Below are 27,568 nucleotides of genomic sequence, written 5' to 3'. Positions count from 1 at the left end.
GGCCCAAGTGGTTAAGTGTGTGGCTGCTAACTGAAAGGTGGGCAGTTCAAACCCACCCAGATGATGGGTTTGAAGGGCCTAGTGATCCGCTTCCAAAATGTCACTGCCTTGAACGCTATGGAGTGCGGCTCTACTTTGCAACACATGGGTTTCCATGAGTAGAAATCTACTGACTGAAACTGGTGTTATTGGTAAGTCCCACTGAGTTGGCTCCAACTCATAGTGACCCTATGTACAATAGAACGAAACACTGCCCAGTCCTGCACCATCCTCATGCTTGTTATGCTTGAGCCCATTGTTGCAGCCACTGTGTCAATCCATCTTATTGAGGGTCTTCCTCTTTTTCACTGACCCTCTACTCTATCAAGCATGATTTCCTTCTCAGGGGACTGATCCCTCCTTATAACATGTCCAAAGTATGTGAGACAATGTCATTCTTGCTTCTGAGGAGTATTCTGGTTGTACTTCTTCCAAGACAGATTTTTTCACTCTTCTGGCAGTCCATGGTATATTCAATATTCTTTACCAACTGGCACTGGTAGTCAAACAACACATTCTCTACCCATTAACTTATCTCCTTCCCCTCCCTGTCCTCCCAATTCTGGAGAAGCCAGAGGCATTCTGGTGAATGGCAGAGGAAGACAGAAACACTAGTCAGGAAATGGTGGAGCCAACCCTTCTCTTCCTTCCCAATATAGGTAGGTCCTAGTTAGAGGAGGGAAGTTCAGCATCTTGATTATTAATGGAGTTTGGTCATTTGACTTACTTAAGTAAGTTCATTCTTGGGACCAATAGTGACCAGAGGGCTTTTTATTATCTAAGAGTGGTCCACCCAATATTTCATCCAATGGATGAGGAAGAAGTGCCCCACATAGCTGGTTTGCCCAGGCAGTGAAGGAATGGAATGTGGTTGTTTTCTGATGAAAAGCCACTCTTTGGAATCCTGCTTTTTCAATATACTGGTTATGCTTATTTATTTGTTTATTGTCTCTCCCCAACTAGAATGCAAACTCTGGGAGATCAGGTTATTTGGTATCTCTTGCTTATAGCTGTATCCTTGGTGTCTATAAATTAGGATTGCTAATATTCTGACTTCTTGGTTGCCTTTGGAAGTACTTTGTAAAACAGAGTGAGAGATTATTGTTATTATTGCTGACATATTTGTTTTCATAAGTTTAAATCAGCATTACTGGGTATAATTTACATACAATAGACTGCATCTATTTAAAAGGCACAATTCAGTGAGTTTTGACAGATTATTATTCTGTGAAATCACCGCCACAGTCAAGATACAGAATATTTCTATCACTCCAAAAATTCTTTGTATTTCTTTGCAAGGGGCCTCCACCCTTGACCCCAGGCAACCACTGATCTGTCTTCTGTCGCTACCATTTGCATTTTCTAGAATTTAATATAATGGGGTCATACATTATTTATGTTTGACTACTTTATTTCACTCAGCATAATGTTTTTGACACTAATCCGTGTTATTGCATGTATCAACACGCAACATGTTGCGTCATTTCCTTTCCTTGCTGGGTGATATTCTATTGTATGGATAAACAACATTTATAAAATCCTCCTGTTGAGGAGCAGTGGAGTTGTTTCCAGTTCTTGGCCATTATGAATAACTGCTGCTATATTTTGATTGATTTCAGAAGTAAGGCTTAGCTAACAACGAAGAAGGTGGTGGAGTAATTGTCCTGCTCAAAAACCTCATCTTCCATAAGATATGCAGTTGCAGAGTGAAGCAGTCACCTCAGAATTTGGAGGATGAGTCTATCGTTCTGAATCATAACTGTAGATGTCAGCAGAGGAACGAAGATATCTTCAAGCGTAAACATTTTATTATTGTAATTTTAATCGGAGTCCAGAGCATCCATGGAAGAAAAACTCCCATTATCACCGCCTCCAGCACGACTACCAGAACTTCCTCCCTAATTCATTCCTTCTCCCCTCCAGTCTGTGTGGACCCCTCTTTCCCTTTTACAATCTAGGTACACCATCATTCAAGTTTTGCCCCCTAAACATCCTCTCCATTCTCCCCTTATTACTGCAAATCGCGGATTTGAGCCGCCTGCCACAAAGCTGATACTGAGACAGGAGGAGGTAAGCAGCAAGAGGGCTTTATTGAATACCGCTATTCAAGAGACAGAGGGGGTTAAATTTCTCCCAAATTCTGTCTCCCCTAAAGGGCTGACGTGAGGGTTTTATATGGGGAAGGTCCGGGTTACCTAATGTTTTGAGCATGTAGTCCACAGATGGTCTCATACATCAACAAAACAACTACAAGAAACTGTTAAAGATATGTATGTCAGACCTCTGGACTCTAATCAGTATGTTTGTAACAGGCTGAAAAAACTCACGTAAGAATCTCTCTGCTAGTGGAACTGCTCTGCCAAGTCCGCTCTGGCTGAGACAGTGAGCTAGAAAGAGAGTTGCAGATTAAAAAGGTCAGGCAGCTTTTCTAGCTGCTGTCTTGCAGGGTGAAGGCCATTTCTCAAGAGAACAAAGAAGAGAAGATAGACCGAGGCCACAGGAGCTGAGAGAGCTCCACATTCCTTTGGAAGGGATGGAAGCAGCTGGTGCAATAAAAAATGTTTTTAGACATTACTTAAAGCATCATTATGGCGTTAGTTGTGTCAAGCTCTCAATTACCCATTGTGAATAGGAGAAAACATGTTGTAAGGTATTAGGTTGTTCGTTAAGAGTGGAAGAGGCTGTTCAGCCATATCTTGAACGGAACCTGCACCATTTTCCGAAGACTAGAGATCAATCACAGCTTATAGAGCTATACTAAAGCAAACTAGAAAATATATTCCCTCTACTTTAACATTAAAACACTGGAGAAAATGTATTTTCTCTACTTCACCCTTAGTTCGAGCTCTTGAAAACCATTCTCCATTCCCAGCGTCTTCCTTCTTTTTCCTCAAGTATCCTCTCCACCTCCTTCTTCCCTTCTCTCCTCTCCCATTCATCTGCAGCCTCCTGGCTTCCCTCTCTCATTTCCCTCTTCTCTTTGTTCTCTAGCTCTTTCTGGTCTTCCAAAGGGTTCGCCCCTTGGATCTGAGGCTCAGCCAGTGTCCCAGAGATTCCCTTTTTATCACCCCCCTCTCAGAGCTAAGATTATAAAACGCGCACCAAGATCCTCCAGCGTCACCAGTGAAGCCAAGCGAGACGTCGGAGAGAAGGGGTTAAGATCACCAAGGTCGGACCTCCTGCCCATCCTAGAGGGGCCCGGCGTGGCGGGCCGCGGACGGGACGAAGGGAGGGGCGGGACCTGGAGGCGTCTCCAAGGCCGCGGCGACGCGTCCACCCTGGGCGCGCCGGAGGGGTCTACTCACTTGCTTGCCGGCTCCTGGTTTTCTACAGGACTGGCGGGTGGAAGTGTAGGCTGGCGGGATTAAGAATGGGCGTGGTTTCTTTATTTTAATAATGATCATTGTTATGTTTCATTAGTCTTCAAAGTCGTGTCAGATCCTCTAACTTTGGTACTCAAAAGAGCATGCTGCAGCGGGCCCATTTTCCGGTTGAGAAAGCTAAGGCGCACAGCGCACTTGCTTCAGGTCACACTGAGTGTTTGCGTGTGGTGTACCCGGCACGAGCGATAAGGAAGATGATCATATTTCTTGTAAGGTGTATGTGCATATATTGGAAGAGAACATTCAGTTGTGAGGAAATTAGGAGAAAATAGAAAAATCTTAACTGGGGAAGAAGGATTTTTTTTATGTGTGTGGCGGCGGGGTTAATTTATTTTTTATACATATATGATATTTTGAAATTTTTTTGAGAACTTAATATATGTAGAGATTAGAGAATTTTGGTAATCAGGAGGGGAAAGTGCAAGAGTGTCATTTAGTGTAGAGTTATGGGGAGATATTTGAAAGAGTTTTAAGGACGATGGATCAAGGGAGGGTGGAGGTTAAAGCAAAAGAGGGAGAAATAAAAGTCATGGGTAATTAAATTATGGGAATTGAAATAGGAAAGTAAGGGATCATTGAAGGCAAGAAAGAGTGTTGGGGCGGGGAGCAGTCATGAAGAACATAGGAATATCTCAAAAGGACATAGGAATGGGAGTTTATTGGGTGATATGGATGCAATTGGAGGCCTGGTGCTACAGTGGTTGAGAGTGTGGTTGCTAACCAAAAGTTCAGAAGTTCACATCTACCAGCAGCTCCTTGGAAACCCTGTGGGTTAGTTCTACTCTGTCTTGTAGTGTCACTATGAGTCAAGATTGACTTCACAGCCACAGGATGGGTTTGGTTTTTTATCGAAGTAATTAAAGAAGGCAAGGTGGTCATTGAAATTTAAGATGGAAGTCATAGGAAGTAGGAGTTACAGGATATCAGGTCTCAGAATGTCCGGTATGATTTAAGGAGAAACTGTCAATCACCTCAATATGTGTGAGAAAACTGGAAAATGAAAAGGGAAGCCCAGAGGAAGAATTGACGCATTTGAGTTGTGGTGTTGGTGAAGAATATTGAATATACCATGAACTGCCAGAAGAACAGACATATCAGTCTTGGAGGAAGTTCAGCAAAAATGTTCCTTAGAAGCAAGAATGGAGAAACTTTGTTCTCACTTATTTGGACACCTCATCGGGAGGAACCAGTTGCTGGAGAAGGACATAATGCTTGGTAAAGTAGAAGGTCAGTGAAAAGAGGGAGACCCTCAGTGAGATGGACTGACACAGTGGCTGCAACAATGCTCTTAAGTAAATCAATGATAGTGAGGATAGTGCAGTACTGGGTGCCATTTCATTGTTATACATAAAATCACTATGAGTCAGAACAAATTCATTGTCAACCAACACCACCACCACCACCAGAAGACTTGAAGAAGGATAATAATTCATTGGAGGAGTTGAGAAGCATTCAGAATGGACACAGGAAATCCCCTGGACATGCCTACTGGAAAACGAGGTGGAGCAAATGGTTAACACGCTAGGAGGTGCCTCAGAAGAAAGTCTGGAAATTTACTTTTGAAAAATCAGCCATTGAAAACACTGTGGAGCACAGTTCTACTCTGACACACATGGGGTCACCATGAGTCAGGATCAGCTCGACAGCAACTTTTTTTTTTTTTTTTTTTTCTGGTGCCAAGCGTTCAGGAGTTCAGTGGCCTATGGAAGGATAGCCAGTCACCTGGCTGTTAGACATCATCCTGCACTGGCAGGATTTTTCAGATCTGCCTTTTCTTTCCCAAATTTGGTGCTTTCCTCTATTGAACCTTATGGGGGAGGGGACTAAAGAACAGCTAGTGGGCCCCAGAATTATCTAAGAGGAACTGTAGAGACAGCAGGTTAGGAGGGCATCCAAGACCCCAGTTAGTCCCTTCTGATCTTGATGTAGGTCTTTCATACTAAAAAAAAAAAAAAAATAATAATACTAGCTCCCTTAAAAAAGGCTATGTTGATTACTTTTTGGTCTTTTTTGAGTATCAACAGAGTGCTGCAGGCTGTCTGGAAGCAAGAACTGAAGGGAATTATAACTGGTTTACTCCCTATAGGAAACATGAGTGAGAAAGTTAGGCAATGCAAAGAAAGCATATCTAACTTTGGGGAGGAACTGAGAAAGAGCCAAGTTCCTGGGAGACCCAGCCAGCCTAACTTAGAAACAGGAAGACTTAAAAGCCTCATTGTACAGCAAAAACCCTACGTTCTTTATTTTAATAATTATCTCCTTTTTAGGTTCTGTATTTGCTTAATACAGGAGAATAACTACAGTGGCCCCACCATACCACCAGAATACTATTACTTGTGACTGTCCAAAAGCTGTGGCCTGAGTTCCCATTCCTATTTGGGGTGAACCCTTGTATTTATCTCTAGACCTCCTTCAATTCATCTCTACACCCATACTGGGTTGAGTTCTTACAAATGCTCACCAGAAGTCTTCAACCTCTGGTTCACTTCTATTCAGCAAATGGTCCTGAGTGCAAAATTCCTGTTTGATATCAATAAAACTGCCAATGAAAACCCTATTTTTCAAGTTATTTACTTTGAGGGTGCTGAATAAAGATTAAAATGGTAATGCCCTATGTGTGTACGTATTTGGAATCCCACTACAAAAACTCTATGAATGATTTCCCAAGCACTGCATTAGAAAGTTTTCCAAATACTGCAGAGGCAGTAGTGAAGAGGCATCATGATTCTGTATGACAGTTTTCTTTTTTTTACCTTTTGAGACAAGGATGCTTAGGGTTTGCATGGCTGTATTCTATGTGCCTTTCTACAAAGGGAAGTAAGTCCCAGGTAACAATGGCTAGACTGGTGGCTGGTTGAGGTGGGAGATAAGGAGAGCAGACAAGTCACATGAATGTCATGACTTGAAAGAAAAAAGGTGCAAAACACTGGTCTGGATGATAGGCTCCAGTCCTTAGCATAATATTTGTGTTCTGGAAAATGAGTGATTTGCTTAGGCCCATCATGTGGCCCTGGAAACCCTGGTGGCACAGTGGTTAAGTGTTATGACTGCTAACTAAAAGGTCAGCAGTTTGAATCCATCAGGTGTTCCTTGGAAATCCTATGGGGCAGTTTTACTTAGTCCTATAGGGTCACAGGGTCTCTATAAGTCAGAATTGACTTGACGACAACGGGTTTTGTTTTTACTAGTTAATCACATGGCCCAAAGTAGATAAGGCTAAAGTTGTGTTCATTTTTGCTTTTTGGCTTCTCAACAAACTTTTGACCTGTTATTTGGTGTCCTGAAGAGGGTAATTGTAAAACTTGTTCCACTATTCAGCTCAGGTGTGCTGTCTATTAAGTAGTCAGTTGTCATTCTGACTCTAAATCAGCCTCTTGTGAAGTCAGTTTTGGTAAGTCAGTCACTTCTTTAGTGTCTGGTCACTGAGAAGTATATTGTCAATCACATTCTAGATGTTGAGGCTGAAGCAACCCTGGGTTCTCCTAAAATAGAAAGAGAGGTAGGTGGCTTTTAGCTTTCTGTGGTTCCACCTCTTTCTGCCACAGTGGCTAGATGTCTAACCTCAGTCATGTGCTCTACGTCTCTGCCCTTGTTTCTCTAAAGATATGAGGACCATTCCTGGCCTGCGGGCCACCTGACCCCTCCTGCTCCCTTACAGTGCCTCTAACTACTAGGTGCCAAGAGCGGTTTCTGAGAAGCCGTAGTTGGGTTCCCAGTCCCCTAGCAGGTGACAATGTCAGTCCTGGCTGTGGGAGAGAAAACATGTCTAGGAAATGCTATCACATATGCTGTGTGGTGGTTCTGGTGGAGGAGGCAGATTGATAATATCCCCTTTCCCTGCAGGATTGGTCAGTAAGGAGGCAGACAGGCAAGGGAGGCTCACGGAGGAGGGAGGAAGTGGGTCTGGGTTTGGGTGAGAATGAAAAAGGGTAGAAAGGAGATGCTGAGCGGAGGAGAAAGACAAAGAGAGTTTACTAGATCACGAGGACTGTTTGGCATAAAGCACACTGTGGGGTCTTGATAATTATTTGCAGACTTGAAGAAGGGGTAAGAGCTAGCCAGAAGAAAAGAGGTTGAATAGAGGAGTGGCTGGCAGCTTTGAAGCCTGAAGTCTGCACTGAGGTACCACCTTCTGCATTTCTCTGCAACCACTGCACCAGTAGGGAATTTTCGGAGGAGCAAGCTAGGCCAGCTCCTCCTTCCCCTGACGTCTCTGGAGTACCGCGCGCTCCTGGCTCTGGGCAGCCCTGTTGCGCCTGGGTTCTCTCCCTTCCTCTCCCTCTTCCTCCCTTTCCAAGCCAACTCAGACTAGGAGTTAAGGCCAGTGAGAACACACGCCCTAGAGAGGCAGAGAGGCTGACGGGGGACCGGACGCACAGTCACTTCCGTTTCCCGGACCGAGGTTTGCGTTTTTGTCTCCATTTTGCGTCAACTGCTGCTAGCTGCATGCCTTTCTGGGCCTCTTGCAAGATCCCCACCTGCAGGCTGTCCAAGCCCTCACTGGGATACCGATCCGTGAATCCCTGGGAGCCCTGGGGACGAAAGGTGAGGCTGTCCCCAGCCACCAGCTGCCACCCGTGGAATCTGATGCAGGGGACCGGTGAGTGCAGTCTGGGAAAGTGCCCTGTGGGCGGGCGGGCTGCTCCTTAGCTCTGAAGAGAGGCTGGCCCCGGAAGCTCAGACGCCGCTTTCCCTGTGAGCTGGTGAGTTTTTCTCTGGAATCTTTTTTTCTTCCTTTTTTTCTCTATCCGCAGCGTCAGCCTATCCGTATCTCTCCAACTAGCTCACTCCTTCCTGCCATCCAAGTCCTGCCCTCCCTCCCCACCTGCCTCCTCAGTCACTACAGTTCCGCGGTGTGGGGGTAGGAGAATGCCTCTGGTAGTGGATACCATGAGGGGCAAGCTTTAGAGAATGGGTCCTCTGAGACTGGGGGAGGTTAAGGAAGGGAAGGTTAGGGGAGAGAAGATGGAGAGAGGACACATAAAGGAAAGGGGATGGAGTTCAAGAAGAGGGAACTGGTGGGGATTGCTCAGGGACAGGGGTAGGATGTGAGTAGGGAAGAGTTGTGAGTAGTGAAGAGACATGAGAAAGGGAGATAGTTCTTGGGTATCAGGTTCAGGGAGGAAAATAGAGTGGGGGGCTCCAGATGGGGGTCTCACTAATGGCCTCTCCCGTCTTCATCCTCCACAGACTAGCCATGGCATCCATGCACTCTGCAACTGGGGCTCAGGTGAGAATGTAGCCTCTTGACTTCCTCTGTGTCTTTCCGTTTGCCTCTTCTTTTTTTTTTTTTACTATCTCTGTGGCAAGTGTGTGTTTCTTTTCCCTTTTGCACTATGGGCCTGTACTCAGCCATCTCTTTTCTTTCAGTGCATCTTACAAGCCTGGTCCCTTCATTTCTCTCTAAATCCACAGCTTTAACCAGAGCCCCATGGTGAAGCTGGGTGAGAAGGCTCCATTCATTTGTTCATTCAACAAGTAGAAGCAACAGGAGGAGTGCAATGGCTAGAGAACTTGGCTGGGGCCAAAGGAGACCCGAGTTCTCATTCTGGCTCTGCCAGTAGGTAGCCATGTGACTCTGGACAAACTTTAGCTTCTCTAGGTCTGTTTTCTCTTCTCCAGAATAATGGGTTTGGATCAGATGAGCTCACTTTTTGCTCAAAACCCTAATGACTCTGTGATGTTATGGTTCTATTTATTAAACAGCGCTGGGCATTTTATTCATCCCTGCCTTTGGTCCTGTTTTCTCTCCAGGTCACCCTGCCTTTATCTGCTTCTCATGCCATTCTCCTCTTCATGGCTTTGTATCTGGCTGCTCTCTCTGTGTCAGAGTGTTCCTCTTTGTCTTGCAGTCCCTTATGGGTCTCACTCTTGGGCTCTCATGCCATTCCAGGGGCTGCTGACGTTTGAGGAGGTGGCAGTGAGTTTCTCCCAGGAAGAGTGGGGGCATCTTGACTGTGCCCAGAGGGTCCTCTACAGAGACGTCATGTGGGAAAACTACAGAAATCTGATTTCTGTTGGTGAGATTTCATTTCTTTTCCCTGTTTCAGAATTCCCTTTCTTCTTCATTAGCTGGTTCATAGACTTCAGCTCTATTCAATGGGATCATCCCCATGGATGCTCTTACCCCCAAATCAGGGGCTACTGAGCAGGGATTGATTGACGTTGGAGTGGTCCGATTATGCAGTGTGTTTTCGGTCAATGTTATTCTCAAAGAACGTTCTGAAAAGTGAAGGTATTTATTTATGTAGGGTACTTAGGACAGTGAATAAAAGCTCCATTTAACTTTGTCTAGAAGCCTAGAATCCTTGAAAGCAGCTGTATTCCTTAATTTGCTAAGGATGTTCAGAAAGCTATGCCAGGGCCACTATATCAGAAGTCTTTGGGAGACTTAATCACCTTTGTCGCTCAGACCAGATCCCACAAATTCATTAGCAGAAACAAGTTGTCACCAGCTGTTTTACAAAACAGGGCAGGCTTTCACTCATATTTCCCTTTTCCTTAACACTATTTCTTCTATCCATTTTGCCTATCTCTCCTCTTTCCTCCCTCCTTTTATGTTCTTCCTCCTTATTCCCTCATTTCTCTCTTTTCCACATTTTCTTTCCTTCTCTTACTACCTTCTTAGCCGTGAAGGTTTCAACCTATACTGGTGCCCAAATGCATTCAGTACTATATTTTCCCTATCAACATTTTAATTACAAACACATTTTTATTTTCTGAATGAAGTGTGGTGGTAAACCCAGTAATAGCTTTCTGACATTGACATCAAAGTTATAATAGAGGGATGCAGTTGATTTCCATCACATTTTCTTTTACTTCAAAATCCAAACTTCCCCTACAGTCCTCTCTGGCTCCACCATCAGTCAGTTCCTGCATATCACAGGTTGGGGTGGGGTGTTCACAGATAAATAAGACATGGCTTCTGTCTGTGTGAAGGTTACTTTAGGGCTGGCAAGAAAAGAGGTCCATATAGGAAAACGACCTGTTAAACATAGAAGGCTGAATATGCGCAGTGTCAATTGAGTGTTCTGGAGCAGTGCTTCTCGAAGTGTGGTCTGTGGACCAGTGCCAGTTTGTGAACTGTTTGTTACCAGTTTGTGGTGGGATAAGTACATAACATTGAGAGAAAGTGGTTTGAAGCTTTTATAGCAATTTGGCACTACCACAGCATCCAAGCCTGTAATAAGTGGACTCAACTTATTGACCAAAAGTACAAATCAAAACAGACTCCTGGTCCTTCACCACAGATAGTTGGAGAAGCATTGGTCTAGAGAATGTGTTATGAGAAGTGGGGTGCTTAAGGATGGCTTCATGGACAGAAAAAATTAGCTACAGAGAGATGGGAAGCAACAAGGCATTCCAGGCAGGTGGAAAGGTGAGAGCAAAGGCTCAAAGGAAGATGCATTCACTGAAAAATGGTAACTAGACTAGCCTACCCTGGTGGCATAGTGGTTAAGTGCTACTGCTGCTAACCAGTGGCTCAGCAGTTCGAATCCACTAGGCGCTCCTTGAAAACTCTATGGGGCAATTCTGCTCTGTTCTATAGGATCGCTATAAGTCGGAATCGACTCGACGGCACTGGGTTTGGTTTTTTTGGTTTAGACTAGCCTTTAAAAAAAAATTTTTTTTTAAATTTTAAAAAATTTTTTTCCCGGTTAGGTTAGGGTAACATGAGAAGGTGGGGGTAGTTACAAAAATTGGACTTAGACAAGTTGAGTAAACCGAATGGCTCAAGCCTACCTTTGCTTCCAGTGTCATCACCTGTGACACTTTGTTTTGTGGCTATGGCAGTCATTCTAGAATTTTGAGAGTAAAATGGACTACATGTATATAGGATATATGGGAGGTGGATGTAAGTTGGTGGGAGGGGTGGTAGTTCAAAAGATGGTGTTAGAGAAGTTGAAGAATGGCTACCTGGATCTTGCCTTTTAGGGTGTCATGGCCCAGAAAATAAAGGGAAGGATAGCTGTAGATAGTTGAGTAAGAAATTTTTGATCTTTTAATTGACCCAACAGGATTCATGTTTCCCAAACCTGAGCTGATCTCGCAGCTAGAGCAAGGGGAGGAGCCATGGGTTCCTGAAGGTCCAAGACCTCCTGATCTGGGACTGATTCCAACCTTTTCTGCAGGTGAGAACACTGGGTCCAAAGTATAGTAATAGAGCAGAAGGAAGGTTTGATGGGTTTTCAATATTTGGGAAGGGTGAGGGAGGGGAAAATAAAATCTACTCTTTAATTTTTCTTCCTTAGACATGTATCGTCTTACCAGTATGCTCATCCAACTGTTAATATAGAGGAGATTCAGCTTTGCCACCACACATCTTTTCCTTTTGTTGTTTCTGTTGTCAGTCCTGCTCTCAAAGGCATTTGCCATGTATATCCCCTCACCCTAGAATTGTTAGTCTACCTCAGTCCCCCATGCTGTCCCACAAGGCTTCTTATCTGCAGGGTTTATGTGCACCTTATAGCTATCTCTGAGCCTTCCAAAAGAGACTTACCTGTCAAGGACTCACACCTCTAACCTCTAGATCTCATTGTGTTCTAATTCTTGCTCTGTTTGTTCATTTAGCAAGCATTTACGTAATGTACTGTAGGCTGGAGCTGTGCACTTCCTGAGCTCTGCCTGTATGTCCTGAGGAAGAAAGGTGTCATTTGGAGTGTGAGATAGATTTGGATTTGTTCAGAGATATAAAGGAGATGCAGTGGTTTCTCCTTTCCCTTCTAGGTAGCCTTGCAAAGGTTTGAAAAATAAAACTTTTATTTTTCTGATTACAAATGTGATACCTACTCGTAGTAAATACAGAAAGTATAAAAAATTAAAAAATACCCATAGTCCCAGTATCCAAATCCCTTTGCATTTTGGTGCATTTCTCTCAGACTTTAAAAAAAATTTAGTTTGATAGAGGTCTAAAGACCATTTCCATCTTTTCTGTGTAGCTCAAGATGTCTCTAAGAATGAGAATGTCAGGAGCAATAATAGGAAGGTAGAGTAGAACCACAGTCAACTTCTGGGAGAGGCGTTTTGAGGCTCTTTAAATCAAACTTTCTACTAAGATCAGTTCTTGTACTTTTATTTTTTGACAATTATTCTCAGTGGTATTCTGATGCTCACATAAACTTGGGGCTATCTGGTTGGTGAATTCCAAACTCTGTATTTATTTGATGCTTTCGCTATTTCTAAAGCCCACGTATGTTAGCTTGAGTTGAGTGTTAGAGGATGTTTGGAAAAAAGTTCTATCCTAAGAATATGGAACCAGAAAGGTCTAGTGTTGTCACTGGCAGGTGTTGTGGCTTGGGGTTACTACCAGGTACACTCTGGTATCTTTAGCACCTCTTGGCTTCCATTGGCTGAGGTAGTGAGGCAGGTTCACTGATTTGCCACACGTCTGAGATCATGCTAAAGGATTGGTAAATACACAGAGTACCCTCCCGTATAGTATGTGTGTGTGTGCCTGAGTCTTTTTGTGCATGTGTTTGTTTCTCGTAGTAAGGCTCATGCATTTGCTGACTTCTAGTTCTAAACAGCTAAAAACTATTCAATAGTCACAGACATACCTTGGACCTATCATTGCTCGCTACCCTACTGAGAGAATGCCGTCCTTATTTATAGAGGCCATCTGTATGGATGCCTATTGGTGTGTATACATGTTTATAACTGCATAGTTACATGTACATTTCTGTCTCGTTTTTGTTTGTGAGTCCCAGGACTCATGTATTGGCTTAAAGGAACTCAAAACCAACATATACATTTTAAACGTAGTTAATAGACTTACTTCCTCAGTCTTCATGCTAGTGAAAGAGAACAGTTGCAAAGACAGCCAAGATATGGTTAAGACAAAACAGCCAAAACTAAAAAAGTAGTTTCTGTTTGGCTATGTTTTACCAATATTTTTAAAGCAAACTTAGCAAATCAGCCAAAGATACTTTTCAGCATATCTGAGCATATTTTACCTTAACATATCTTAGATTCAAAATAGTATTTGTAGATACTGCTGTAGATAATGTAAATATTACTGTGTGCTAGGAATTGTTCTAAGTGAATTCTTCAGTTTTGTACTTTTCAATTCTAGAATTTCCATTTTTTTTTTTTTTGTAATTTTTTATCTCTTTACTGATATTCTGTATTTGATGAGCCTTGTCACTCATACTTTAAAAAAATTCCTTCATTCCCCCTTTGGTTTTTTGAACATATTTATAATAGCTTCTTTGAAGTCTCTGCTACATACAACCTCTGGATTACCTGAGAGACTGCTGCTATTGACTTTTTTCTTGTATATGGGTCACACTTCCCTGTTTCTTTTCATGTCTCCTAATTTTTTTATTTTTATTTTTTGATTGTGCTTTAGGTGAAAGTTTATAGCTCAAGTTAGTTTCTCATATAAGAATTTATACGTAACATTGTTACGTGACCCTAGCTGGTATCCCTATAATGTGACCACACACTCCTCCTTTCCACCCCAGATTTCCTGTGTCTGTTCAACCAGCTCTCATCCCTTTGTGCTTTCTCCTCTTGCCTCCAGACAGGAACTGCCCATTTCGTTTCATGTATCTACTTGAACTAAGAAGCGCACTTTTCACAAGGATCATTTTGTATCCTATAGTTCAGTCTATTCTTTGTCTGAAGAGTTGGCTTTGGTAATGGTTTTAGTGCTGGGTTAGCAGCAAGACCTGGGGTTTCTCCAGTCTCAGTGAGATCATTAAGTCTGGTTTTTTTACTAGAATTTGAATTCTGCACCTGACTTTTCTCCTGCTCCATCAGGGACTCTCTGTTGTGCTCCGTGTCAGGGTGGTCATTGGCGGTAGCCAGGCACCATCTAGTTCTTCTGTTCTCATGCTGATGGAGTCTCTGGTTTATGTGGCCCTTTTGTCTTTTGGGCTAATGTTTTCCTTGTGTCTTTGGTGTTCTTCATTCTCCTTTGCTCCAGGTGGGCTGGGACTAATTGATGCATCTTAGATGGCTGCTCACTAGCTTTTAAGATCCCAGTCATAGCTCCTAATTTTTTGTTGATTAATGGACATTTTAGATAATACAGAAATTTTTTTCTCCATTCTCCTAAGGGTAGTTGTTGTTTCTGCTTGTTTTTTTGTGTAGTGACTTGCTTGGACTAACTTCTGTGGTGTCTCTTTCCCAACAGTGAGTGGCCACTGATGTCTCTGCTCAGTTTTTTAAAATTCTTGTCTTCATTTTTATTTTCATTTTAAGCATTAACATTGGGCCAGAATAGCTTATAGGTTACCCAGTGATTGGTCAGAGAGTGTGCTTAAACACCTTAGCCCAGTAAGTCTTCCATTTCCGATAGATTTGTGTGTGCTGGAGAATGTATTAAAGATTCAGGCAGTTTGCAAATTTGCCTTAGCTTTTACTTTCTGTGTTTGCAAGGCCTCATGTTCACCCCCAGGTGAGTTGCTTGCTAGTGAATGTAGCCTTGCACATGCATATAGCCTTCCAGACCAGCAAGGCCTACTTATCAAGGCCCATTTTGTTCTGTAGATCTCCCTGTTAATTTCTGCCTGGTCCACAGTTTTGTTGCTTTTCTTAATCCATTTGGAGATATCAGACAGGCTGAGTTGTTGGCTTTCCCTGCTTGTTTGCCGCTGAGATCACTGCTGTTTTTGACAGCTCCCCTGGGCATGGAATTTTTCTGCCTTCTCCCTGCTGGTCTGCATGGCCTGCCCTTCCCTGGCAGAACATTGGAGCCATTGAGATGAACGGGTGATGGGAGCAGCCTCACTGTTATTACTGAGATTCAGTAAATATTCTTGAATAAATGCTTCTCAATTTGTTTAATGTCTTCGATCAATGTCCAGAGACTTTCCCTGGTGGTTTTTGACAGCGTTCCTCCGCCCCTCCCCCAAAATAATTATGAGCCAAACAGAATTAGGAAGTTAAGCCTGTTAAAACCAAGAAGTAACTGTATTTGGATTGTTTGAATTTCTGGTGAGAAGCCGTATCACTGAGCTTGAAGTAGTTGTGGATACCTTGAAGGTATATATCCCTTTACTTTTTCAAGGGTTCCATTTAGCAAACATTTATTAAGCAGCTGCTTAATCATCCTAGGAGTCCTTGGGTGGTGCACAAGGTTAACTGAAAGGTTAGATGTTCGAGTCCATCCAGAAGTGCCTCAGAAGAAAGGCCTGGTGATGTATGTCTGAAAAATCAGCCATTGAAAACCATATGGACCACATTTCTACCCTGACGTACCTGGGATCACCATGAGTTAGGAGTCGGGAGTTTTAGGCATTCTAACAGACCTGTTAAGTATGTCCTGTTTCCCCTACTTTACAGATGAGGAAAGAGGCTTAGAGATACTGAGATTTGCCATATGGGTCCATGGTAGCCTCAACACTAGGGCACGAAACTCCTTGGTTCACATTCCAAACATCTCTAACCCTGGCCTCCTCTCTCCTCTGAAGGTGATATGCCTGAGACCCCTACCCCACCGATGGAGGGCTGTGAGGCTGGTGACCTCCAGGGACTCCTTTCCCCAGCCCTGCCCAGTGGGGACGAGGCCGCTGGGGAGCCTCTGGACAAGGTTCTCTACTGGCGCACCTCAGAGGGCAAGGAGCTGATCCCCTGCGCTGCCGCTGACTGCCCCTGGCCACCGCTTTCTCCCCCAGACCCGTCCAAGCCTTACCAGTGTCCGCAGTGTGGCAAGGGCTTCAGCCACAGCTCCAACTTCAACCGCCACAGGCGCAGCCACAGCGTCGAGAAACGGTTCCAGTGTCCTCAATGCAACCAGCGCCTGAGCTGGAGCTCGGACCTGATGCGCCACTTGCGCACGCATAGTGGTGAGCGGCCTTTCAGGTGCACACTGTGTGGGAAGGGTTTCGGCCTCAGCTCTGACTACGCGCGTCACCAGCGCACGCACACTGGTGAGCGGCCCTTCCCATGCCCCCAGTGCACACGGAGCTTCAGCCGCAGCTCAGACCTGGCCACGCACCAGCGAGTCCACACCGGTGAACGGCCCTTCCGTTGTGCTGACTGTGGCCGCAGCTTCCTCCGCAGCTCATCCCTGCTTATGCACCAGCGTGTCCATACCGGGGAGCGGCCCTACCGTTGCGGGGACTGCGGCAAGTGCTTCCGGCTAGGCCAGGACCTGGTCAAGCACCGGCGCACCCACACGGGTGAGAGGCCCTACAAGTGCGCGGATTGTACCAAATGTTTTAGCCACAGCGCCAACCTAATCACGCACCGGCGCGTGCACACCGGTGAGAAGCCCTACAAATGCCTGGAATGTGGAAAGAGCTTCAGCCAGAGTTCGCACCTCATCATCCACCAGAGGGCGCACACGGGCGAGCGCCCCTACAGCTGCAGCGACTGTGACAAGAGCTTCAGCAGCCGCTCCTACCTCCTCAAGCACCGCAGGGTCCATACTGGTGAGAAGCCTTATGGCTGCGATGTGTGCGGGAAGAGTTATAGTCAGAAGACCAACCTCATCACGCATCAAAAACTGCACGGGGCAGAGAGGCAGCCAGGGGTGACACCCTGTAACCTGGTGGAGCCCGGGCCTAGATCCTGAGGCTTTTTTCTGGGGCTGGGATGTGGCTCATTGTGGGGAGAAAAGAGGCGACCCACTTCCAGGAGTCTAGGCCAGACCTCACCCCTCCCCAGTGAGAATTGCCAAGGGGGAATTTGGGGCCACAGTAGAATGGGGGTGGGATAGGGGAGCTTGAATCGATTTCCTCTAGACCCCATTTCTGGTGATTTACTTGCCCCCATGCAAATACCTGGGGTTGTGTGGTGCCTAAGTGTAGTCTTTGGGACTCAGGCCTCTGCTCTTCTGGCCTTAGAGCCACTCCCATGCCCCCCGGAAGTGTAGGGTCTCCAGAGAGCACTAGGCAGCAAATCCCTGGGTGTTTCGGTTCCCAGGGAATACCTGGGAGCGGAAGATACCAAGCAAAAGGATAGCAGGTTGTATGGGGCTGGAAAAAGCCAACCAACCAACCAGCGCTTTTTAGAGTTTTCTCACCACTATTAACTTGGTCTCGTCCTAGGGTTTTCACCCCACACCTTAGTGGGTCACTGGAGTCTCTGGTCTACCTCATGGATGGCATTAAAGAGGGAGGGGAAGGTGGCTCCGTCTTGAGGTGGTCTTCCCTCTGTTTCTAACCCCCAAATGACCTTCTGAGCTGTGTAGCTTAGGTGCCTTCATTTGCATCAGGCCATCAACTTGCTTTCTCCTCAGCCACTCAAATCTTCAGCTTTCAATTAAGAAGCCAAGATACTCTGAACTTGGGTGGCACAGCGGATGAGGTTTTTGTTATAATTACACTCGGCCCTTCCCCAACTGGTGTAATTTCCTGCCCAAGTTTCCCATTGAGACAGGATGTGGTGGAAGTCCGGGTAATTAGAAATGAAAACAAAACCAAATAAAAAACAAAAAACGCTTCTCTTTTTTTCATTTTATTTTAGTGTTGTATCCCCTCCTTGTTTTTTCTTTTTTAAAAAATTGTACTTTATATGAAGGTTTACAGGACAAAGTAGTTTCTCTTTAAACAGTACACATTGTTTTATGACATCGGTTTAACAACCCCACAACGTGTCAACACTCTCCCTTCTCGACCTCGGGTTCCCTGTTACCAGCTTTCCTGTGCCCGCCTGCCTTCTGGTCCTTGCCCCAGGGCTGGTGTGCCCCTTTAGTCTAGTTTTGTTTTATGGGCCTGTCCAGTCTATAGCTGAAGGGTGAACCTGAGAAGTGACTTCATTACTGAGCTGAAAGGGTGTCCGGGGGCCATACTCTCAGGGTTTCTGCAGTCTCTGTCAGGCCAACAAGCCTGGTCTTTCTACAAAAAAACACTTGTGTTTCCTGGAACACAGGGTTGAATTCAAATATGGGCTGTGTTAATGGCTTCAACTTCCTCTCAGCACTGTGGTTGTTTCCTAGCTGAAGAGTTGCCAGAAGTGTAAGTTGTGGGTGGAAACGATACCCTTTTGTCAATGCCCCACTGGAAAAATCAGAGTTTCCAGAGGTGGAAGTTGTTCCCAAATTTCACCGGACTCACCTCCTGGAGAGTGGGCTGCCCACCTGTGTCCGCAGGGAGTAACTTTCTTGAGCACCAGTTACTCCCTGCGTTAAGCTGCCTTTTCATTGGAAGAAGAAAGCCAATTTCAAACTTGTGGTTATTGGAGACCAGTATTTCTCTTTCCAGATGAATTATTTGGCCCAACTCTGTTTTCCTGGGCTGTCTTTGGGAATTAGTTTAAAGCTATTGTTTACAAATAATTTTATCTTGGTTTACTAATTCTGAACTTTTCAGAAGCTAACAATTTCTAGGCAGAGGGGTTTTCCTTTAACAGTACGAATAGAGCGCTCAGGATATCAGAATTGTTCTGCCATGGTGTGGCCAAGTTGGGAGACTGCATATTCTCCAGAACTTATCAGACTCTGTGATCCTGAAATACTGTAGCAACTTACCATTGAACTAGGACCTAGGGCAGTGGTTCTCAGATTTTAGCGGGATCTGTGAGCTGTGTATGACTCAATGGCGTTGCGTTTTGTTTTTTACTCACAGAGTGTCTGATTCAGTAGGTCTGGGGCAGTAGGGCTTGAGACCTTACATTTCTTAGTTCCCAGGTGATGCTGTTGCTGCTGATCCAGGGACCACATTTTGAGAATCTTGGCCTAGTGTAATAAGAGACACCAATTGTTTTGAGCTCCCAATACCACCACCACAGGTTGCTGCCCCATAAAAGGTGATCAGGATCTTCCAACCTGTGTAAACTGTATTGGCAAGAGGTAGAGCGGTATGTTACATGTTCTCTAGCTGCTAGGGGCGCTTTATAAAATTGTTGCCCCAGTAGGTCATTGGGAAAAGCTCAGAAAAGTGCTAGGAAATAAGGAGTGGAGGTGAGATCTTGGTTACCTAAGACTAATTACATATTTTATTGGGAAAAAATAGTGACATGGGCAAAGTTGGACTTAGCCACTTTACCACCTTTCGAGATCCTTCTTTTTGCTGGTGACTTGCCTTTGCCTGTTCTTTCTCTGCCTGTCTGAGGTACAAGTCCTGTTAAGCCTTGCTCCTAGACCTTTCTCCTTAGGCTGAAAATTATAAATGGCTCAGGTAATACCCCTTTTCAGAAATTCCTGAAATAAAAAATAATCTGTGACCCAGGCACATTGCTGATGGTCCTGACTGAGACACTGCAACCTCAGATACATTTTCTAGATTACATGCTGGCTGCTTGGATGCAGCTCACAGATAGGATGAGCATTCACCAGAAAGAGAGGTGGGCAGGAAGGACACTGGATTTAGGCAACAGACGTCATCCAATCTCTTGGTTCCTCAACCTTGAGGGAAGTAGATCTTGATACCTGTGGATACCTCCAATAGACAATGCCTCCATGTGTCTTTTCCTTCTATCCTGATGAGCACACGCACTTTTTTTCTGGAAGTCTCTGTGTGAATAAAAGAAGCAGAAACCTGTATGCCTGACCCCTTTTAGGATCAGGGTTGTAATTCTGAATTTAAAACTTGCTACCTATTCTGACTGGTGTTTTCCATGTCAACCAAATAAACATACTCATATTTTGCCTGGATTAATGCAGTTCATGAGTTTCTGGGTGATGCAAATGGTTAAGTGCTCAGCTAATAACCAAAAGGTTGATGGTTCAAACCCACCCAGAGGTGCCATGGAAGAAAGGCCTGAGTGCTTCTGAAAGGTTATGTGCTGTGGAACTCGGTTCTACTCTGCAACACATGGAGTTGCTGTGAGTTGGAATTTTTTTTTTTTAATAGTGATGATAAAAAGGAGCATTCACCACAGTCTTTGGTTCTTTGTAAGAACACCAGTCACGAGGAGCAGAGGGTTCTTGGGGGCATAGAACCCAAGAGAGAGGTCATCTGACCCAGACCTGTTCATTGATGAAGCTGAAAACCAGAAAACTGATGGAAGGAGTTTGCTCTAGGTCACCTATCTCTGTGGTAGCAGAGTGCAGATGATAATCCAGGCCTTCAGTCTCAATCTAGGGCTTTTCCCGTTCACCAATTCTTGATTTTTTTTTTTTTTTTTGCATATTGATGATTCTAACCCGTGTACCAGAAAGACTTCAGTGTGCCTTACATAAATATGCAGAAAATAAGTATGAGAGAGGCTGGACAAAGAAAAAAGTAGAATAGGAAAAATAAGGTGAAACCAGAAGTCAGGCGATTACTCCAAAACTATACTCTGAGGAGATGCACATTTCCTGGAAATAAGTTACAGATTTAACAGTAAACTTACTAGCTGCTGTGCAAAGAGGGAAAAGTGATTGCTTAGTTTCTTAAAAACTAAAGATCTTCTTCAATACTATTTCTAGGTATTTACTCAAGGGAAATGAAGTCTTGTACACAAGTGTTTATACAAGCTTTATTTGTAATAAACAATTGAGAGCAGTCCAAATGCCCATCAATGGGTAAATGGATAAACAAATTGTGGTATAATCATATGATGGAATACCACTCAGCAATAAAAAGGGATGAGTTGTTGATACAACTATATGGACAGATCTCAGAATAATTGTACTGAATTAAAGAAGTCAGACCAAAAAGAGCACATCATGACTCCATTTATATATTTTTAGAAAATGCCAGCTAATCTATAATGACAGCAGATCAGAAGTTGTTGGGGGCTCCAGGGAGGCGGGGAAGGGGAAGATTACAATGGGCATGAGGAAAATTGGATGGATATGCTCACATGATTATGTTTGTATGATTATGGTGATAGCTTCAAGGGTGTATGCATATGTAAAAACTTATCAAATTGTACACTTTAAATATTTGCAATTTATTATATGTCAGTTATACCTCCATGAAGGTGTTAGAAAAAGTTATTGCTTGTGTGACAGGAGACAGTTACTCCTATCATTGAGATGTGTGAGAAATTTTCCCTCTGAGAGTTTCATGATGTTTTTTCTTGTAATATTCCTCAGTGTAAACCAATGGCAGAAGGTCAAAACACCTTTTGGCAAGAGTAATTCTATGAAGGATGTGGGGATGGATGGAGATAAGGAGGTGGAAAAGAATGTATTTTGGGTGTGCAACTCTGCTGGTCTGCTTTAACCTGGGGATGGGATTTTAGATCATCAGAGGAAAAGTTGTATTGCCAACCAGCTCAATGAATTGTAGATTATCCTGGCTGCTGCCCTCATCATCCTATGTCCCTTTGGTCTCATCCTGGGCTCTTCTGGGCATATCCTGCTACTGTCCTCTGAAATGTGTCCATTGCTGGAAGCCGAAGGCCTTTTCCACCTGCTCCTCCCACTTGATCATGGTCTCCTTCTGTGGCACTGCCATCTCTATCTACATTCACCCTAAGACCAGCTATGATCTGGCTACTGACCCTCTGCCGTCTCTCTTCTACACTGTGCTCACCTCCAGCTGTAGGATGGGCTGAATCTCAAAGAACTGTGGGATGGCATTAGGGCCACAGAAGGTCAAGGAGAGGAAGTGTGGCCATTGCTCCACACACCCACGCCGGCCCCACTAGCTTTAGACACACCCAGTGGCTCAGCAGCAGTGGAGAGCGGAGGGGCTTAAAAATGGCTGCATAATGGTTGTAAGCCATGGCTGCCAGGAGGCAACACTCCATAGCACCAAAAAAGAGAAAGAAGAACATCTGGAGGGCACAGCCAGAGTGAGGATGTGGCGCTGGCCAGTGAGGAGGTGGCGAAGCAGCAGAAGGGTGGTGACAGATGTTAACCCTATCTCCAAGGCTGAGAGGATCCGGAGGAAGAAGCACATAAGGAATTGGAAGGCAGCATATGTTGAGACCGGAACCATGATGAGGAGGTTGCCTGCCACTGTGGGTAGGTAGATGGTGAGTGTCTTAGTGAGTGAGGTATTTCTGCTATAACAGAAATACCACAAGTAGATGGCTTTAACAAAGAGAAGTTTATTCTCTCACCGTCTAGTAGGCTACAAGTCCAAATTCAGGGGTTATCAACTCCAGGGGAAGGCTTTCTCTACCGGCTCCGGAAGAAGGTCCTTGTGATGCATAAATCTTCCCTTGGTCTGGGAGCATCTCAGCACAGGAACCTCAGGTCCAAAGGACACACTCTGCTCCTGGAGCTGCTTTCTTGGTGGTGTGAGGCTCCCAACTCTCTGCTGCTTCCCCTTCCTTTTATCTTTTGTAAGATAAAATGTGGTGCAGGCCACACCCTAGGGAAACTCCCTTTACATTCGATCGGGGTGTGACCTGGTACGGGTGTTACAATCCCACCCTAACCCTCTTTAACATAAAATTATAATTGCAAAATGGAGGACAACCACAGAATACTGGGAATCATGGCCTAACCAAGTTGATACATTTTTTTAGGAGGACGTAATTCAATCCATGACGATGAGAAAGAAAAGAGCAAGGCCACGAGGTCAACCAGGTGGGAAAAGACTACAAGAATGAATTCAGTCACCATGGAGGTGTTTGCATTCATCCTGCTCATATTGCTTTGGACTGGAGGACAAAAGAAATGGCAAGGGGAAGTTGGAATTATGGAATTGTGAAATCAGCAAAGATTACACCTTTAAGCATCAGATCAAAGCATTGGAACTGCCTTTCTTTTAGAGTCTCATGGCCTTTGAAATTAGACAGCCCAGCATGGAGTCCAGCTTATGTCCCTGTTCACTCTTGAACCCTGGGCAAATATTTGACTCTCTGAGCCCAGTTCTTCCTGCGGATCTCTTCCTGGTAATGCCTACCTTTCACAAGAATACACTGAATTCTGTTTTTGGTTTCTCCTAGGGATGGAGATTGAATTATTCAAGCCCCGCTTATACGCCTTTCTCCCTTTCTTATCCTTTCCACAGGGCTGGGGACAGAATTCCTCCATGCCCTCCACCTCCCAGCCAAGATGTTTTTCTGCTCTTCGGGGCTGTAAAAATCACACTCCAAGTCAAGGGTCTACTTTTTCTCTATATTCTCCCTCTGAAATCCCTCTACCTCTTTTACTTTGCTTCTTTTACATGTTTTCTCTCCCCTTTCCTCTCAACTTGTCTCCTCTGTGACCCAATTTTTTCCTTTTCCTTCTCTATTTTTCCTTTCTTCAGCTCTTTCTTTAGTTACTAGATGCACCTAGTTGCTCTTCTTTTTCTATCATTTTATCATCATATAAAATTCATAGTTTTCAAGGCGGAGGGAAGGAATTTGAGAGGTCATCTCCTTCATGCTCCTGTAGGCAGTTAATCAGTTCAGTTATCCAGAGGAGTTTTCTTTAGTTTTAAAAGATGTTCAGGAAGAAGATGGCAAGACCTTCCTTGATTGCCTATTTCTGCTTTTACCAGCCTATTAAATGTAATCCCCTTATACTATAACATATATGCAAATCCCCAAACTATGATATACTTATCACAGAAACTCCACAAAGCCACACATACATGTCACATTTCTAAATACAAGCTCAGAAAAATAGCCCAATATCCTCGTATGGCCAGGTCATAAATAAATCATATATTGTATATACCATGTAAACGTCATTTCATAGAACAATGAAAGTCAAAACACATTAAATGTAAAAATATAAACACACCCAAAGATTCACTTAGATAGATAAATAAGTCCAAATGCTGCACATGAATCTAACCGCATACAATAGCATATAGTAAAAATACAAGCCCACAAACTTATATTCTCTTGCAGTTGGAGAGTCCTTGGTTCATTCCATTTGGAAGCTTTTTCAGTGTTTTCAATGAGGTATTATGTGGATAATGTCTTTTTGGAGATATAACCAGTCATCAAGGCAAGAGGGTATTTGATGGCTAGCTCATTTTCTCCTTTCTCCATGTAGTAGATCCCTCACAAGGAAGGTACTCTAAGGTTTGATGTCTCTTTAAGGTCTCTGAGGACCTGAGTCTCCAAACATATTTGATTTTCCAATGGGGAGAACTCTTTACTTAGCCAATTAATCTGTTGTTTCGGAATCTGTTCCTTAGGCGGCAGGAAATGTAGTATGACCTGTCAAGAACATCTCAGGGAAATGTTTCGGGCTGATGGTCTCTTTGGCCCTCCCACAATCTTTCTGGGTCAACTATTTTAATTTTTTCCTTCTGATTTTCTTCTTTTCATCACTATTGATGCCCTAGAGCACCTACAAAAAAGGCCTTTTCCATGTTGGTAATAATGCAGTTTTATCTGCCTCATTGCTATTGGTATAATGGAGTGATCAATTTATTTGATAACCATTCATAGAATCCCTTGTATAGTTCAGTCATTCTGCAAAGCTCTAAGAATACGAGAGAGAAATAAACTTAATTTTTGACCTTAGTGAGCTAATACATGTAAATCTTGTGTTGATGTTTTTATTATGTAAGAGCTTTCTTTACACTATCATCATTTGAACTTGTTTGATTTGTTTTCTTCTCTGTTATTATAATTTTTATACATGCGGTAAAGCCTGAGTGTCAGACAGGATGTTATCAAGTCAAGTAATAACCGTTACAACAACAAGCCCCAAACTCACACTGGTTTAAGCAAAAGTTTATTTATTGGTTCATACAGCTGGAAGTTCAGGGTTAACCTATACTAGATCTCCTTAGTTTCCTTGCAATTTCTTTGTACCTGTCCCCTTTACTAGGTTTGGCTGAAAGTACGCAACCCAAAATAATAGTGGCTCAAAAAGGATAAAAGTGTATTTATCTCTCACATGAACATCTGAAGTTTTCTACTTCAGGGTGATACTGCTTCTCTGATCCATGAAGTAAGTCCTTACGGATATAGTTTTCTTTCAGCTCATCAGCCTGCTATCCCTGGAATGTGGCCCCTAAACTATTTATGGTTTAAAATGGTAGCATCAGTGTTACAGAAAGCAGAATTGAGTAAGGAAAAAAATAATGTACTTCTTGAGTCAAGTCTGTCTGAAGGAAGGTTTCTATGGAGGTTAAGACATTTTCACCTACAGCCCATATAGCAGAATTTAGTGACGTGGTCACACTTAGCTTCAAAAGAGGCTGGAAGGAGTTTTTATTCTGGATTGCCATGTGCCCAGGTAAATGATTTATTAATATACCGTATGTAGTATTCTTGCCAAAGATGTTTGAGTATAATTATAAGGAAAAATAAGACAAATGCAGATTGTGGCACATCCTAGAGAAAACTGATATAGACTCTTCAAAAAATATTAATGTCTCTAAAGACAGAAAGTGGGGATGGTACTGTTCTAGATTGAAGAAGACTAAAAAGCACGACAATCTAATGTAATAACATGAATTATGAACATAATAAAACAAAAAAACAAAGCAGGTCTAAAAGAATTTTGGAGTAATTGGGAAAATTGAATATGATCTTTACATTATTATATCATTATTAAATTCCTTGAGTGTGATAATGACATTGTACTTATATAAGAACGTGTCCTTGTTCTTAGGAAGATATATGATGAAGTATTTAAGGGTGAAGTGTCACGATCACTGAAACTTTCTTTCAAATGGTTTATCCAAAAAAGTATATATATATATATATATAAAAACTAACTCCGTTTGGGCAATGTCTGACTGCATATACATCCATGGTTCCATAAGGTTATAATAGAGTTCAGAAATCCCGATGGACGAATGAGACATAGGGGACATAACCAGATGTAGCGAACACAACAGCTTCCCACACGCAACATATGTATCTCATGTCTTTTGTATACAGGCAGTCCCTGGGTTATGAATGTCCAAATTACAGACAACTCGTACTTTAGAATGGACTGCCATAGAGCCTATTATATTAAAATTTTGAGTTAAGTACAATGGCTTGTGATAACAAATGCATGCACTACTTTGTGATGCTCATGAAAACATTGTGCAATTTGGAAGTATTTCTTAAGTGGTTTATACGTGTAGAATGGTAAAATATATACTATAAACTAAGCAAACATTCGACTAACTGACTCTAAATAAGGACTATATTTACCTGTTCTGACTTACCTACAAATTCGATTTAAAGACAGACCTACAAATAGATCTCATTCATATCCTGAGGACTGCCTGTAATATGGTGTTTGCACAATGTCCAAATCACACAACATCCTATTTCACAGAACGTATTGTGGACATTAGGCAACACATGACTATATGCTGTATGTGTGTATTTGTATATATATGTGTGTGTGTATGTGTGTGTGTATATATTAATAGCCCTTGACTCTGCTTTATTTGTCCTTGTCAGTTATTTTCCTTGCCATTACCTGAGAGGCTGCATAGATTTCACACCCTTCTTGCTGCTACTGAAGTTTTGGGGGTATATTAATGAAGATAAGCTAGGCTATGCTGTGATAGCAAAGAATTCAATTCTAAATATAAAATATATATACATATTTCTTAATCATACAGGATCTCCTGTGAGTTCGTATGTATCACTAGGATAAGTGCCCTCTATGTGCTGACTCAACATTCCATGCAGCTTTGATCTTATTTATATTAATATGGAACCACTTCTATGTTTGTTCCATTAAGTGTTTCCACTCAGGAACATAGTATATCTTTCCATTTGTCCAGATCTTTAATGTAATTTTGTCTTTTTTTTTTAAGATAGGTGTTCTATTTATCCCTAATTATTTGTAAATTTTCATTGGAAATTCAAATATTCAACTTCTGCACTTTAAGTTCTAAATGGTATTGCTAGGGAAAAAAAAGAGCAATTGATTTTTGTATATTTATCTTATACCCAGCCACATGCCAGAGTCACTTAATTTTATCATTTTCTATAATCCTTTGGGCTTTCTAGCTATAAAATCTAGCTAAAAATAATAAATTAAGACTGAAGATAATTTTATATATATTTTTACAATAATTGTACTGATTTTTTTCTTATTGTATTTGTTAAACTTCTAAAAATATTAATACTGGCAGTAACTGTAGGCAACAAATTTGATTTTAACTGAAATACTTTTAAAGTATCTATTTATTCCCTCTATAAATACTTTTTAAGTATTTAGAATCATGTTTTTAGGTCAATAATTTCATTGTGTTTAAGTAGGTTTCTATTACTCCTTTTTTTTTTTTTTTTAATAAGTGGCTGCTAAATTTTATCTAATGACTTTTTGGGAGGCATTCATTGATACCACATGGTACTGCTCTTTAATTTTTGATGCAATTACTATGTGGAGAGATTTCTGATATCCCGAATTCAGAAAATAGACCCTGTTTGGTCATAATTAATTCTTCTCATACGCTGGTTGATTTTTC

General features: G+C 42.8%; 1 protein-coding gene across 1 annotated transcript; it reads left to right on the top strand.

Moving 5' to 3' along the window:
- Positions 1-1,511: 1,511 nt before the first annotated feature.
- Positions 1,512-25,767, top strand: LOC100677121 (zinc finger protein 436-like). Its single transcript, XM_023540876.2, has 9 exons — positions 1,512-1,552; positions 1,998-2,109; positions 3,051-3,389; positions 3,503-3,631; positions 7,865-8,022; positions 8,613-8,652; positions 9,316-9,442; positions 11,441-11,554; positions 15,839-25,767. Exons 1-9 carry the CDS (start codon positions 1,512-1,514, stop codon positions 16,942-16,944), a joined length of 2,166 nt encoding a protein of 721 aa, XP_023396644.2. The 3' UTR covers positions 16,945-25,767.
- Positions 25,768-27,568: the final 1,801 nt, after the last annotated feature.

The sequence above is a fragment of the Loxodonta africana genome, chromosome 1 (genome assembly GCF_030014295.1).
Source record: "Loxodonta africana isolate mLoxAfr1 chromosome 1, mLoxAfr1.hap2, whole genome shotgun sequence".
Classification (NCBI taxonomy): domain Eukaryota; kingdom Metazoa; phylum Chordata; class Mammalia; order Proboscidea; family Elephantidae; genus Loxodonta; species Loxodonta africana.
This window is presented reverse-complemented; position numbering and strand designations above follow the sequence as displayed.

What these genes read in the sequence shown, in the direction of transcription:
- LOC100677121 (XM_023540876.2), top strand. Translation starts at nt 1,512, where the DNA reads ATGTTGCGTCATTTCCTTTCCTTGCTGGGTGATATTCTATT. An exon ending in GAATCTGATGCAGGGGACCG is followed by an intron (nt 8,023 to 8,612) that starts GTGAGTGCAGTC and finishes CATCCTCCACAG; the next exon opens with ACTAGCCATGGCATCCATGC. An exon ending in ACTCTGCAACTGGGGCTCAG is followed by an intron (nt 8,653 to 9,315) that starts GTGAGAATGTAG and finishes ATGCCATTCCAG; the next exon opens with GGGCTGCTGACGTTTGAGGA.